Source organism: Haliotis cracherodii, unplaced genomic scaffold (assembly GCF_022045235.1).
Source record: "Haliotis cracherodii isolate W230 unplaced genomic scaffold, xgHalCrac1.p SCAF_6, whole genome shotgun sequence".
Lineage (NCBI taxonomy): Eukaryota > Metazoa > Mollusca > Gastropoda > Lepetellida > Haliotidae > Haliotis > Haliotis cracherodii.
The window spans coordinates 52,600,074-52,615,296 of NW_027266319.1; the positions used below are offsets into that span (position 1 = coordinate 52,600,074).

The 15,223-nt window shown below is 43.2% G+C and overlaps 1 protein-coding gene across 1 annotated transcript in view; it reads left to right on the top strand.

Annotated features, from left to right (window-relative positions):
• LOC139445466 (uncharacterized) overlaps nt 1-15,223 on the top strand; it is a 54,337-nt gene that overhangs the window by 25,906 nt on the left and 13,208 nt on the right. The window contains exons 15-25 of the mRNA XM_071226611.1: nt 657-714; nt 1,306-1,452; nt 2,619-2,752; nt 4,035-4,170; nt 5,158-5,312; nt 7,291-7,441; nt 8,082-8,216; nt 8,837-9,016; nt 9,920-10,027; nt 11,670-11,798; nt 13,920-14,114. Coding sequence (XP_071082712.1) covers nt 657-714; nt 1,306-1,452; nt 2,619-2,752; nt 4,035-4,170; nt 5,158-5,312; nt 7,291-7,441; nt 8,082-8,216; nt 8,837-9,016; nt 9,920-10,027; nt 11,670-11,798; nt 13,920-14,114 — 1,528 coding nt within the window. The remainder of the gene's footprint in view (nt 1-656; nt 715-1,305; nt 1,453-2,618; nt 2,753-4,034; nt 4,171-5,157; nt 5,313-7,290; nt 7,442-8,081; nt 8,217-8,836; nt 9,017-9,919; nt 10,028-11,669; nt 11,799-13,919; nt 14,115-15,223) is intronic.

A 15,223-nucleotide genomic window follows, 5' to 3' on the forward strand; every position in this document is an offset into this window, starting at 1 on the left:
GACACAAGTACTCCAGGAGGAGGTAGGTACACTGGTGTTACCATGGTTTCTGGAGGTCTTTGACCCCTCCCGACCTGTGATGAGGGCATCCTCAACAGACACCAATACTCCAGGAGGAGGTAGGTACACGTGTGTTACCATGGTTTCTGGAGGTCTTTGACCCCTCCCGACCTGTGATGAGGGCATCCTCAACAGACACCAATACTCCAGGAGGAGGTAGGTACACGTGTGTTACCATGGTTTCTAGAGGTCTTCGACCCCTCCCGACCTGTGATGAGGGGCATCCTCAACAGACACCAGTACTCCAGGAGGAGGTAGGTACACATGTGTTACCATGGTTACTAGAGGTCTTTGACCCCTCCCGACCTGTGATGAGGGGCATCCTCAACAGACACCAATACACCAAGAGGAGGTAGGTACACTGGTGTTACCATGGTTACTGGAGGTCTTTGACCCCATCAGACCTGTGATGAGGGGCATCCTCAACAGACACCAATACTCCAGGAGGAGGTAGGTACACATGTGTGTTACCATGGTTTCTGGCTACCCGACCGCCCCTCAACAGACACCAGTACTCCAGGAGGAGGTAGGTACACCTGCATTAGTTACCATTGTTGGTGCCCATAACAACTGAATCTTTACGTATTTGTTCCTAGGACAACCAGCATCTCTTCCTTGACCTCCTTCACGAGTGATGTCCTTGACTTTTCAGGGGTAGGTCATCACAAAGTTATTTCAACAAATTAAGCCTGAAATTATTGGTTCAAAAGTGTAGGAAGTCTTAGATCCTCAAACAATTGTACCTCTACAGAATGTTCAAGAAGTTTGGACGACTACTGTATAGATTTATATGAGATAACATCTATTTTTGAACATCTGTAAGGCAATACCTTTTATGGAAATTGTTGTCCAGATCTGACAACCCTAAAAACTTGTAGACAAGAAATAAAATCTGAAAAGCACTTGAAACATTATGTTATTCTGCTGATTGCAAACTTTAATTTTTACAGAAAAAACATTTTATGTACAGTATGTTAAACTATTAGACTGATAAGACTGGCTTCATTAAAGCAACACAAATGGCAATATATTCAAATGACTTTCTAAAAACCTAATAAAGATCTGAACTTTTATTTTATCTTATATTTTTCCCACCAAAATGTTTGTGTACAAAATCTATCCATGAAGGAATAAAATTCAGTGCGACTTAATAATCTCCGTGCTGGCTGTGATTGTGTCTTGACTATTTCTGACGGATTGCGTCTGTAGAAGACATCAGTAACTGTTGCTGCTTTCCTCCCACAGGACATGGGGACCTCCAACCTGTGTCAACTGATGGACTTCTTCATCTCCGTCGTCCTGCACCTCAACAAGAAGCGAGATGCTGACAGCGTGCAGCTCGACCTGGCGGACATGTTGGCAGACATCAACACTCAACTGGAGGAGCTGAGGGTGCGACAGTGTGCAGTACCAACATTTAGTTATAGCTGATGAATCTGGGAGTGAGTGAGTGAGTGAGTGGAGCACGAGTGAGTGTGAGTGAGAGAGTGAGTGAGTGAGAGTGAGTGTGTGAGAGATTGTGAGTGAGAGAGTGAGTGAGTGAGAGTGAGTGTGTGAGAGATTGTGAGTGAAAGAGTGTGAGTGGGTGAGTGAGAGCGTGAGTGAGAGAGTGTAAGTGAGTGAGAGTGAGTGAGTGAGAGTGAGTGAGTGAGTGAGTGAGAGTGAGTGTGTGAGAGATTGTGAGTGAGAGAGTGTGAGTTGGTGAGTGAGAGTGTGAGTGAGAGAGTGTAAGTGAGTGAGAGTGAGTGAGAGAGTGTGATTGAGTGAGTGAGAGAGTGTGATTGAGTGAGTGAGAGAGTGTGATTGAGTGAGTGAGAGATTGTGAGTGAAAGAGTGTGAGTGGGTGAGTGAGAGTGTGAGTGAGAGTGTAAGTGAGTGAGAGTGAGTGAGAGAGTGTGAGTGAGTGAGTGAGGGAATGAGTGAGCGTGTGAGTGAGTGTGTTTATTGTTACAATTTCTGTCTTATTTATTTTATAAAAAAATTATTGAACCCTTTTTTATACATGTACAAATACTATGTATGCATGTTTTAATTTCACTTTGTGGCTATGTATTACTGTAATAGTTGTCAGTGATCGAAGAATACACTCTCTTGTCTTGTCCAATAAGTGTCAAACCATACACGTAGATACTTACAGCTCCGTAACTTGAGTTGCCGCTTAACCAAAGTCAGCTGTATATTAAATAATAAGAGTGCTTATGTATAATTATACGAAGATTTGATAAGTGGTTAAATAGTTCAAATATATTTCAAATTTACTTTTTAACCACAATCAATTATGAAGTCTTTGATAGGCATTTAGAAGATGATTATTTTTTATAGATTTTTATCTTATTCTTTGTAGCATTTCTTTCTACCTCTTGATCCTGCATTACCTTAAAAAAAACTAAGTTGTTATGTTTAATAAAGTGCCTTTTATTCATCAATTGACCATGTTGACCATTGTACCAGTACTGGTAACCAGTCAGTCATCAATATGACGGATCACCAGCACAGCTCTGCTGTGAACTGTAGTGTTGGTTCAGTGGGGACATCACCCATCACATCTGTCTGTGTAGGAGAAGAAACAACCCGTCGTGGAGATGTCTCGGAAGCTGGCCCTGCAGCCCACCGTCATCGGCTGTGGCAGCCATCACACCGCCATCATCAGGAACAGCGACCTCTACGTCTGGGGGCTCACCAACAACGGCAGGTCAGCAGCATCAGTTGTTGTGCGTCTCAAACGTTGCTTGACGGGAGAGGTGACCATATTTGATAGGATGGTCATACTTGGTCCATGTGGATTCTGGGTTGGAATAGGTTCCTCAAAGCTTATGCCAGTCGTAAGATTTTGTTTGTTGTTTCGTTTGTTGTTTAACGCTGCATTTGAGCTATATGACAGCTGTCTGTAAACAATCGAGCATGGACCAGACAATCCAGTGATTGATATCATGAGCATCAATCCAAGCAATTTGGATACAATGACATGCATCAACCAAGTCAGGGAGCCTGACCCTGATCCCATAAGTCACGTCTTATGACAAAAGTCACCTTTTATGGCAAGCATGGGTTGCTGAAGACCTTTTCTTCACAGGTTTGGTCGTAAGAGGTAGGCTTGATGAGGTAGTCAGTGGCTTTGGTTTGTTGTTTATCATCGTACCCCAGCGGTGTGCATCATTGTTCACAATATCATTCACTGGATTGTGGATTGGACGTGATTATTTACAGGCTGCTGTCTTGTGGCTAACATATTGCTGTGTATGGTGTTAAGCAACAAAGGGGCGGTCGGGTAGACTAGTGGTTTAAGCATTCGCTCATCACGCCGAAGACCTGGGTTCAGTTCCCCTCATGGGTACAGTGTGTGAAGCCTATTTCTGGTGTCCCCCGCCATGATATTGCTGGAATACTGCTAAAAGCAGCGTAAAACCATACTCACTCACTATAAGTGTGTTGAAACAGGATTTGCCAGGACTCCGATGAAATTCCTGGACTATTGCTAAGAATGGCGAATATGCATTATCACTCACTGTTAACCAACAAACAAACTAAAACTAGTGACATTGTTAATTGTGTGACCTCATAGCCCGATGGTATGGGATCATTGCTTATAATATCAACCACAGGTTTGTCTGCCACAGACTTATTTACAATCTGACGTGATATTGCTTGAACATACAGCAACAGCCGACAGGTGTACACCAACCATGTAGTGTCATGGTACTTTAGTAAGTGAAAGGGAGGAAAGCCCGAAGTGATGCAGGTCTCAGACGTTTACCACATCGGTGAAACCCACGAGCACGGGTATGGTGCTGACAAACCTAGAAACATAATCGGTTTCTGGCGTGCCCAAGGGACGCAACTCTGCACAGCGAATCGCGGCGCCTTAGACGACTTGGCCACCCGTGCCCCCCTCCTTTAGTAAGGGGAGACTACTCTAGTATACATGCAGAGAGCACATGACTATGGCGGTTCACATGTGTTTTTTGTTGACCCAGGTTGGGTCACGGTGACCTGGTGACGGAGAACAGCCTCGCAGCGCCGGCTCGGGTGGAAACACTGCACATGCTACAGATGCGGGTGCTGTCCGTGGCGTGTGGGGGGGAACACACGCTCGTCATCACACAGCAAGGGGTACATCTTTAATGCTTAATGTCCAGGACGATCATGGCATTCTTTGTATAATTTCTATAGAGCTTCAGAATGTCAAATATACCACAAATGCTAACGCCTGGGCTGCGGTAAAACAATTCCAATTCGGACATTTTGTACCCAACTCTTGAGAGTAATAGCACGTACCCGCGGAGGGACGGGTAATAGGGTGTCGGGTACCCAGGGAGGGTCGGGTAATAGGGTGTCAGGTACTCAGGAAGGGCCAGGTAATAGGGTGTCGGGTACCCAGGGAGGGCCGGGTAATAGGGTGTCGGGTACCCAGGGAGGGCCGGGTAATAGGGTGTCGGGTACCCGGGGAGGGCCGGGTAATAGGGTGTCGGGTGCCCAGAGAGGGCCGGGTAATAGGGTGCCAGGTACCCAGGTAATAAATTTGGAATCACCCCAGCCTTAATATTGATCATCCTATTTTGGTCTTCAAAAGCCATCCTATGTCCAGTGATATACAATCTATAAAGTGTTAAATGATAGGCTACAATTGTTAATATTTTGTCCTTACCATTCATTGTGTTGATTTTGATTCAAATACATGTATGTCCACTAGTCTGAGACTTGCTGTGCAGAGTTGCGGCCCTTGGGCATGCCAGAAACCTATGATTGTGGGTTCGAATCCCGGTTTGGCCCGATTATGTTTCTAGGTTTGTCAGCACAATACCCATGCACGTGGGTTTCACCAAAGTGGTAAACACCTGAGACCTGCATCACTTCGGACTTTCCTCCCACATTAAGCTGACACGCCGTGATATAACTGGAATACTGTTAAAAGCGGCATTAAACCAAACTCACTCACTCACTCACTCACTAGTAAAGTTCTGAAAGGACTGGTAACATTTCCCATCAGACTAGCATTTGTAGCATTAACATGTTCAGAAGATGGCAGCTCTGTAGCAGATCATATTTTTGGATGGTGAAAATATGATTTTTGTGTAACCTTGACGATGTGTGTTGCAGGTGTATGGGTGGGGACGGTCTCAGTACGGCCAGGTAGGGGTGGGGACGCGACACAGCTACACCCGCCCCATGCTGATCGAGTCCCTGCTGCCCGAGATGGTCGTCAGCATTGAGTGTGGACAGTACCACAGTCTAGCTCTCACAGAGAACAGCGAGTAAGTGGTGACACATGTGTGAGTGAAAATTTGGTTTGACACTGCAAAGCATTGTACTGTAGTTTCACTGTAGAGATATCTTCTAGAAGATATCGCTTAATCTCACCCGAGCAATATCTCCTGTGGAAGCCAGTCTTGGATGATATACAGTAGAACAAGGATATAACGAACCAGAGAACCAGAGAAATCAGTTCGTTATATCCGTTGTTCGTTATACACATCTTCGCTCGGAAACGTCCACCATCTTGGATAAGACAAACACACAAAACACATAATTGCAGCATTGATTTGTATTAGCAGTGATCATTCAATTGATAACAATTTATAACATTCATTTAATAACATTAAATTCATAACATTTTCCGAAAATTGTTATCAAATACATGTACAAAATGTCAAGTCAGTCGAGTCGCAGGATTCAAGAATGGATTCTCTCTTCTTCATAAGGGTACTTAATAATGATTTGGGAATGTCAAATTCCATACACATATATTCGCTATACACGTCACTAATTAGTGATAGATGGGCTTGTCAGTGATCAGATATTAGTTCGCTGTATCTGTTAGTTCGCTGTAGAGAAGTCGTTATATGTAAATTTTATATGATATGTTGTAGGAGATAAATTGTGGATTTTTTAACAGTTCGTTGTATCTGTTTGTTCGCTATATCCGTGTTCGTTATATCCTTGTTCTACTGTTGTTACTGTAAACAGCTTTATTTCTGCGCCGTTAAAATATTGCGAATACCACACCAAGGACAATACTGCGACGAGATATTTTTGCGAGTTGCCATGTTGAAATGACCTCTCGATTACTAAACAATAGACAGCATCTCTCTAAAGTTAGTTAATCTGAGTTGGCCGGAAAGTTTACCGAGTGGGATTGCGACCAATTATCAAATACGATAATTGACTCAACTCAGTGTCATTACTGAGTTTGAATGCAAACAAAATTGTGGACAAAATTGCAAAGGACACTGACGCAATCAAGCGCGGTTGGAAGAAGGCAGGATTACTGTGAGGTAACAGTGACACTAATTGGTCTGTTTACACTGTCATTTGTGATGTTTTGTGTGACCATTCTGCATTCATTTGTGTTTTTAACTTATTGAGTAACTTGTGGTTCTGGTTGATGATTTCAACATTTGATGACGTGTTGCCATGAATAAAGTATGTATGAATTATTTATACTTATTTTTGCGTTTTTAATTTTTGCGACTGAGTCTCGTTCGCAAAACTCGCAATAATAAAATGGTCGCAAATAAATCCCTGTTTACAGTATATCACAGCTTGTCAGCCATGTTGAAGGCAAACCCAGAGTGATGCTGTTCTTGACATTTACGGACCCAGGATGCCCTGTATGCTTCTGACAAAACATGGAAATTATCAGCGAGAATCTGTCTTTTGAATCCATGATCTTGGCACACCTAGGGGACACAACTTGTGGTACTTTAGACGACTGCTTCCAACACTATTGACTTCATTGATGGGCCCTCTTCTAATGGGAACACTGTTCCTGCTATTACTTTTGGGTCCATGAATGAAGTAAATTTAGTCAACGATTAACAGTGTACAGATATTTATTTACTCTTCTTGGGGTGTATGGTTGGTCTGATGGTATCTCCAAATCAAACAAACATGGACAGTTCTGAATGCAAATAATAAAGGCTGAGCTATTATATTGTTGAGAATATTTTAACTCCCCTCTCATTTCTGACCATCATGGCATCTACACACACAAGTGAGGGTATATAAGGGTTATGTGTGGTTTGACTTCTGTTAAGATCAAAATTTATGAATCATGGTGGGATAGTAAGAAAGCTGGCGTCTGTTTGTCTCAAGAACAATAGAACCCTAAGATAGCTTAGGGTTCTGTTGAGTCAGACCTTCCTGCAAGAGGTATCGTCAGGGAATAAATGATTGTCAAAAGATGTTGATGAAGTTCTACATAAGACCAACATTGTTGTATGTTCTATTCAGTGTGTACAGCTGGGGCTGGGGGGTCCATGGCCAGCTCGGGCACTGTGACCCGGAGGACCAGCTCAGCCCCACCCTGGTGAAGAGCCTGAGGGGCAAGGACGTGGTGAGGATTGCGGCGGGGTATTGCCACAGTCTGGTGCTCAATGACAAGGTGAGGCGGCTGTGTGTGTGTGTGTGTGTGTGTGTGTGTGTGTGTGTGTGTGTGTGTGTGTGTGTGTGTGGAGGGGGTGTGTGTTTGTTGGGCGGGTGGGTGGTGTGTGGTGGTGGTTTCTGTGGATGGGTGTTGGTGTCTGCCTGGGTGTATAAATATGTGTGTATGTGCCTGGTCTTCCGTCCGTCCATGTGTGTGTGTGGTGAGGGTCAAGGATGTGGTGAGGATTGCGGTGGGGTATTGCCACAGCCTGGTGCTCAATGACAAGGTGAGGCATGTGCGTGTGTGTGTGTGTGTGTGTGTGTGTGTGTGTGTGTGTGTGTGTGTGTGTGTGTGTGTGTGTGTGTGTGTGTGTGTGTGTGTGTTGTGTGTGTGTTGTGTGTGTGGGTCTGTGCCTGTCCGTCTGTCTGTCTATTTATCTGTCTGTCCATCTGTCTGTCTATTTGTGTTTGTATGTCACGGTGAGGCAGCAGTGGACATCAGTTTGTGTGTGTTACAACTGAATCTGATGTCATGTCTGTAATACACTGACCCACTGACTAAGGTAATAGTACCGTAGTGCAGTGAGTACTCGTGTGTTGAATGGAATGGTACATTATTACATGGACTTATTACTTGAGGCAATACATTACTGCTGCAGGGTGCCGTGTACTCGTTTGGGTGTGGTTACTTTGGCCAGCTGGGCCAGGGGGACAACAGCAAGAAGTCCTGCCCCACCCGGATCTCGCTCCTGCCAGAACCCGTCTCCATCATCGCCACCAAATACTTCCATTCCGTGAGATGCTAGTTATGATCTGAAGTTTTGTTGACAGATAATATCTTGTCAGAAAATGTAATCAATACCAGTTATATACTGCTCAAAAGAAGTTAAGGACCACCTGATTGATTCATATTATTATAGTTAATCTGTCATGCCATGAGAGTGAGTGAGTATGGTTTTACGCCACGTTTAGCAATATTCCGGCAATATCACGGCGGGGGACACCGCAAATGGGCTTCACACATTGTACCCATGTCGGGAATTGAACCCGGGTCTTCGGCATGACGAGCGAACGCTTTAACCACTAGGCTACCCGATTGCCCCCATGCCATAAGGCTGTGATACAGCTCTGATACAGCTGGAATACTGCTGTGATACAACTGGAATGCTGTTGTGATACAGCTGGAATACTGCCGTGATACAGCTGGAATATGGCTGTGATACGGGTGTGATACAGCTGGAATACTGCTGTGATATGGCTGTGATACAGCTGGAATACTGCTGTGATACAGCTGTAATATGGCTGTGATACAGCTGGAATACGGCTGTGATACGGGTGTGATACAGCTGGAATACTGCTGTGATACAGCTGGAATTACTCGATGTAGATAATTCAGTGGTAAGTATATTTGCAGATTGCCGTAACCAGTAGCAACCGTGTGTACTCCTGGGGATGTCATCCTCACAGCCTTCGGTACTCCGCGCAGCTTGTGCGTAGAGCCAGACAACTGGGTCAGCATCTTAGTGACCCTGTGGAGAGCTATCTAAGTCCCAGCATTGTAGACTCCGCTTATGTCAATGGGAAGATTACACAGGTTAGTAGTCTGTCAAGTTTTAGCTCACCTGATTCAAATCTCCAAGTAAGTTTATGTCCTGACCTATTTGTTTGTCACATGTAAATGTCATGTGCATCTTTACACCATTAATGACAACTGAATGTTTTCTGAAGCAGCCATATTACAAAGTCTGTTGATGGCCATTACTGTGCCCTTTATAAAAATTTAATTGAGTTCAAGTTAAGGTAACAAGTTCAGTTTAATACCCTGAGATTCAACTTTGGATGAACACCCAAACCTCATATGTAGTACAGTGGATGATGGACTGAGAGGTATCCTGTTATGTTGTACAGTGGATGATGGACTGAGCGGTATCCTGTTATGTAGTACAGTGGATGATGGACTGAGCGGTATCCTGTTATGTAGTACAGTGGATGATGGACTGAGCGGTATCCTGTTATGTAGTACAGTGGATGATGGACTGAGAGGTATCCTGTTATGTTGTACAGTGGATGATGGACTGAGAGGTATCCTGTTATGTAGTATAGTGGATGATGGACTGAGCGGTATCCTGTTATGTAGTATAGTGGATGATGGACTGAGAGGTATCCTGTTATGTAGTACAGTGGTTGATGGACTGAGAGGTATCCTGTTATATCGTACAGTGGATGATGGACTGAGCGGTATTCTGTTATGTAGTACAGTGGATGATGGACTGAGAGGTATCCTGTTATGTAGTATAGTGGATGATGGACTGAGAGGTATCCTGTTGAGTGTATTGACTATGGACTGAGCGGTATCCTGTTGAGTGTGTTGACTATGGACTGAGCGGTATCCTGTTGAGTGTGTTGACTATGGACTGAGAGGTATCCTGTTATGTAGTACAGTGGATGATGGACTGAGCGGTATCCTGTTGAGTGTAGTGACTATGGTTGTCTGCAGGTGACTTGTGGCAGCCTCCATACCATCCTGCAGACAAGCGAGGGGGAAATCTACGTGTTCGGAAGGAACATGGATGGACAGCTTGGCATCGGCAGCAAACAGGATGAGGTGAGTGCATGGGGCACACAGTTCAGTGTAGGTTCAAGCAATGGGGCACAGTTCAGTGTAGGTTCAAGCAATGGGGCACAGTTCAGTATAGGTTCAAGCAATGGGGCACAGTTCAGTATAGGTTCAAGCAATGGGGCACAGTTCAGTATAGGTTCAAGCAATGGGGCACAGTTCAGTGTAGGTTCAAGCAATGGGGCACAGTTCAGTATAGGTTCAAGCAATGGGGCACAGTTCAGTATAGGTTCAAGCAATGGGGCACAGTTCAGTATAGGTTCAAGCAATGGGGCACAGTTCAGTGTAGGTTCAAGCAATGGGGCACAGTTCAGTATAGGTTCAAGCAATGGGGCACAGTTCAGTATAGGTTCAAGCAATGGGGCACAGTTCAGTATAGGCTCAAGCAATGGGGCACAGTTCAGTATAGGTTCAAGCAATGGGGCACAGTTCAGTATAGGTTCAAGCAATGGGGCACAGTTCAGTATAGGTTCAAGCAATGGGGCACAGTTCAGTGTAGGTTCAAGCAATGGGGCACAGTTCAGTTTAGGTTCAAGCAATGGGGCACAGTTCAGTATAGGTTCAAGCAATGGGGCACAGTTCAGTATAGGTTCAAGCAATGGGGCACAGTTCAGTATAGGTTCAAGCAATGGGGCACAGTTCAGTATAGGTTCAAGCAATGGGGCACAGTTCAGTGTAGGTTCAAGCAATGGGGCACAGTTCAGTATAGGTTCAGCAATGGGGCACAGTTCAGTTTAGGTTCAAGCAATGGGGCACACAGTTCAGTATAGGTTCATGCAATGGGGCACAGTTCAGTGTAGGTTCAAGCAATGGGGCACAGTTCAGTGTAGGTTCAAGCAGTGGGACACATTTCAGTATAGGTTCAAGCAATGGGGCACACAGTTCAGTATAGGTTCAAGCAATGGGGCACAGTTCAGTATAGGTTCAAGCAATGGGGCACACAGTTCAGTATAGGTTCAAGCAATGGGGCACAGTTCAGTGTAGGTTCAAGCAATGGGGCACACAGTTCAGTGTAGGTTCAAGCAATGGGGCACAAAGTTCAGTATAGGTTCAAGCAATGGGGCACAGTTCAGTGTAGGTTCAAGCTATGGAGCACAGTTCAGTGTAGGTTCAAGCTATGGAGCACAGTTCAGTTGGGAGATAAACTTTTTTCATTTTGTAATTTGATGCAGTCCCACTGTAGAGTAGATACCTCCTATTTTAATTTGAGTGCTTTAGTGCAAGGTTACAAATATATATATGTGTCATGCCATGCCAGATTAACTATAGTTATTTCAAAGAATCGGGTGTTCTTTACTACTAAGAGGGGCTGTAACAATTCACCAACAATGTGATCTGTTTAATGCTAAATGCATGTCATGAGTTTATGTCAATATGTATATAAATAGCGAATTAGATTTGGTTTGAAATTTAATTGTGAAGTACTATTTCCTGATTGTATGCATAAGAGTTCTCAAGCAATATTGTCAGTTTGTTTGAGGACATTTGATTCATGCTATGCACATCACTGTGTATAATATCAGGCATCTAGTGTCATTCCTTCCTTCATCTAGCCATGAAGAAGGATGGTTAGAGATTGTATAAATGATTGTTGGACAGAGAGATCATGTTCTTGTGTCATTTTTTTCAGAAAATTCCAAGAATGTTGACGAAGATTAACGACCACAATATTGTGTGTGTAAAGTCTGGAGGAGAGTTTAACATTGCCATGGATACGGAGAACACAGTGTGGGTCTGGGGGAAGAACGATACCGCCCAGGTAACTGTGGTGCTTGTTTATGACATTTGTTCTACAGGCTTTATTGTATCCTTGATTATTCAGGGCATCATGTCCCAGTCTATTATACCCAGGACCCATTCGGCATCTTTTGGAGGCCGGTTTGAAAAACAGATTGCCAAAAAGAGACACCCAATCAAATTACACTTTAAACAAGCATGATTTAAACAAGCTGCAATATCACTACAATACGTCTTTTAGATTTATTTTAAGGTCTTAGTACTGAGGAAAACATCTTTTCAAGCTAAAACATCATTTCTCTAACAATCTTGTGATTCATTTAAATACATTAAGTTCTCATTCAGATGAAGCTGCAATTTTGAATGTGGATCGATGCCAAATTTACTTTCAGAAGAGGCATATTATTTAGTGTGCTTATTTCAAGCGCATGAGTGAGACAAGTTCTGTGCTTATTCAGTGATAATGTGAGTGAGTGAGTATGGTTTTACATGGCTTGTAGCAATATTCCAGCAATATCATGGCAGGGGGACACCAGAAATGGGCTAAATACGTGGGGAATCGAACCCGGGTCTTCGGCGTGAGAGAACACTTTGACCACTAGGCTACCCCACTGCTGTAACGATTAGAGAGATGAAGCTGTGGTGACAAATGGGTCCAGGATATTGATCATAATAGAATAGAGATAAAATACACTGGATAATCGCATCTTCCCGAGGCAAGAGAGTTAACTGACTTTAAAAGTCCAGTTTCCACCCTTGCCGAACTAGGCTGGAATAACTGGGCTCGATCGTAGCACCACCAGTGGCTAATAATAGTTATATCCCTTCTAAGCCTCTCCTATGGACCAATCAGATTCCACCTCTTGTATCAATTGAGTTTGGTTCACACAAATTGGTGGCTCCCGGTCAGGACGATCTGATCAATAATCAAGATCTATATTGTGATAAAACGGGTCTTACATTGCAAAATGCATCAAATCACGTGAGCACCTTGATTAAAAACATGAAAAGATTTGGAGAATATCTGTTGACAACGAGTTGGCGGTGCACATGCTTTGCAAATCCTACAATCGACTGAAATCTGCACGACAGTTTACGAACCGGATTTCGATTTCGGTGCGTGCTTTTGATTGGACTATGCATAGACCTGTAGTCCAGCCAAAATGTAACTCCATAATACCAGCCTAGTTCGGCAAGGGTGGAAACTGGACTTTTATAGTCAGTTAACTCTCTTGCCTTGGGAAGATGGATAATCGAGAATGTCCTTGCTTTACTACCAACTGTTCTAACAAGTGAGGTGAAGTTTAGCAAAGTTGGTCACATAGACTTGTTCGGATTATGCCTCTGTTCTGTTCAATCAAGAGCTAATAGGTACCCTGTTGGATGAGATGGTAATGTAACTGTTAACCTTCTAGCACCACATAGGCAGCGTGTGTTGTATACTCCCGAGGGAGTTGAGACCGAAATTCAAGTACACACTGATCCATTAACCAGGGTGCTAATGTAACGCTTTGAACATGCACAAGTGTATGGAAGCTGATAAATAGTGATTATTAGTCGAGAAAGTTTCTGTATCATAATTGTCGCTAAGAGCCTGCATACAAACTTTTGTCTTAACATATGATATGTATAATATCTAAACAGACAAGGGTAATGATCTCTTTTTCATAGAATCTCATTCTCCAAATAATCCATGATTAAGATGTGTTTTTACTCAATGATGTATCTTTGAAAACTGCGTATGAATACAATGTGTGAGTGAATTGCCCCATTATCATATAGTGCCAAATGACTTACAGCCACGTTTGTCTACAGAAAACCCATACATCGGGAATCCCCTATCTAAACTGATTCGTAGGATCAGACAATACTAAACTGATGAAGCAGACAATGCATCGATGTTTAAAGGAAGTTTAAAAGTAGTTCCTGCTAAGTGACATCATTTGCATATTTATTGGATTGTGATATCAAGTTGATCAGATTGGTGTATGGCATCTATATGTTGCATCCATTATGATAAATGTTCATTATTATTGTTATTTAATGTTCTGATAGAAAATAAGCAATAAACGTTTGGATTTTCCAGTCAAAAAGCTTTGATGTTGTGACTGTTATGTTGACTGATGGTTACTGTGTGTTCCAGCTGGGATACCATGTCATTGAGATATCCTCCCAGGCGCTCAGAGTGACTCGGTCCCGGCGACGCTCGACTCCCAGCAGTACCGACTTCCTCAGTCCCACAATCCTCAAAGGACTTCCTGCTCAGGACCCCACTGTCATGTCACCATGGCAACAGTCCTTCATGGCGTCCTCTGAGAGTGGAGATTCCGAATTTTGGGTAATCTTTTGTTTTGACCTCTTTTGTTGCAAGATTATGTAATAGGCTATTAGGAAACATGGTTTGAATTTTTATTCAGAATGTTTAATTTTAATTTTTTGTTAGTATTTAAATGTAATGTTATAAATCAAACATGTAAACATGGTTTCACACAAGATACCATCGCTGTCTACCCATATTTTGCACATTACCATGACAACAGTGCACTTCCTATTAATCAGTGGGTTTAACGTCAATGCAAGGTAATCACGCTGTTTGCAGACACAAATTCAGAACCAATAATTGATTCATCGCCAGTATGATTAGTTGTACAATTGTACGTCATGTAGTCTCTGGCAACAGCCTCCATCTTGTACTTGCCCCTCTGAGAAGTAAACAATCTCATTAAAATCAGGTCTTGGTTATCGCTGCCGCTAAACAAAGATCTGGGGACATCCCATTACGGGTCACGTCAGAACGACCTTTCGCGAACTTCGAAGTGACCACTGAAATGACTAACAAGAAGTCGACATCAGCCAATCAGAAAGCAGTTTCTCGAGCCCTACGGCACTCGTTTCAACCTGGTGACTTCCATTTCAGACTACGCTTGAAAACTATGTTGTCACAGTTCTCGATTAAAACAAACATTCCGAAATGTACAATATATGGTTGAGATTGTATGGCAGTGCTTCCCATGTACTTTGACTCCTCCTCTGTTCAAATGTTTATCGCACAGTAGCAAGACATTTTTGAGAATTTTGACGGAATCAGTCGAACTGACTGTAACTGTCATTCGGAATACCCCATGTTAACGTTCTCGAGGTTGCATGATTAGAAAACACATTCCGACTGTCACTTTCATGATCTGATAAGCGACGTTTTGATAGGTCAGATGAAAGGTCGTTCTGACGTGACCCGTAATGGGATGTCCTCAGATCTTTGTTTAGTGACAGCGAGAACTAACGTCTGATTTTAATGAGATTGAGAAGTAAACCTCGTCTCAACAGACATCGTGTTTGTGGGTGTACCTGGCTGGTTGTGACTGTACTAGCCCATGTAGGTAAATGCTATCTATAGACATGCATAGCTGTTGAATTGAGGTAGTATACATGAAAATTAATTCTTAGTTG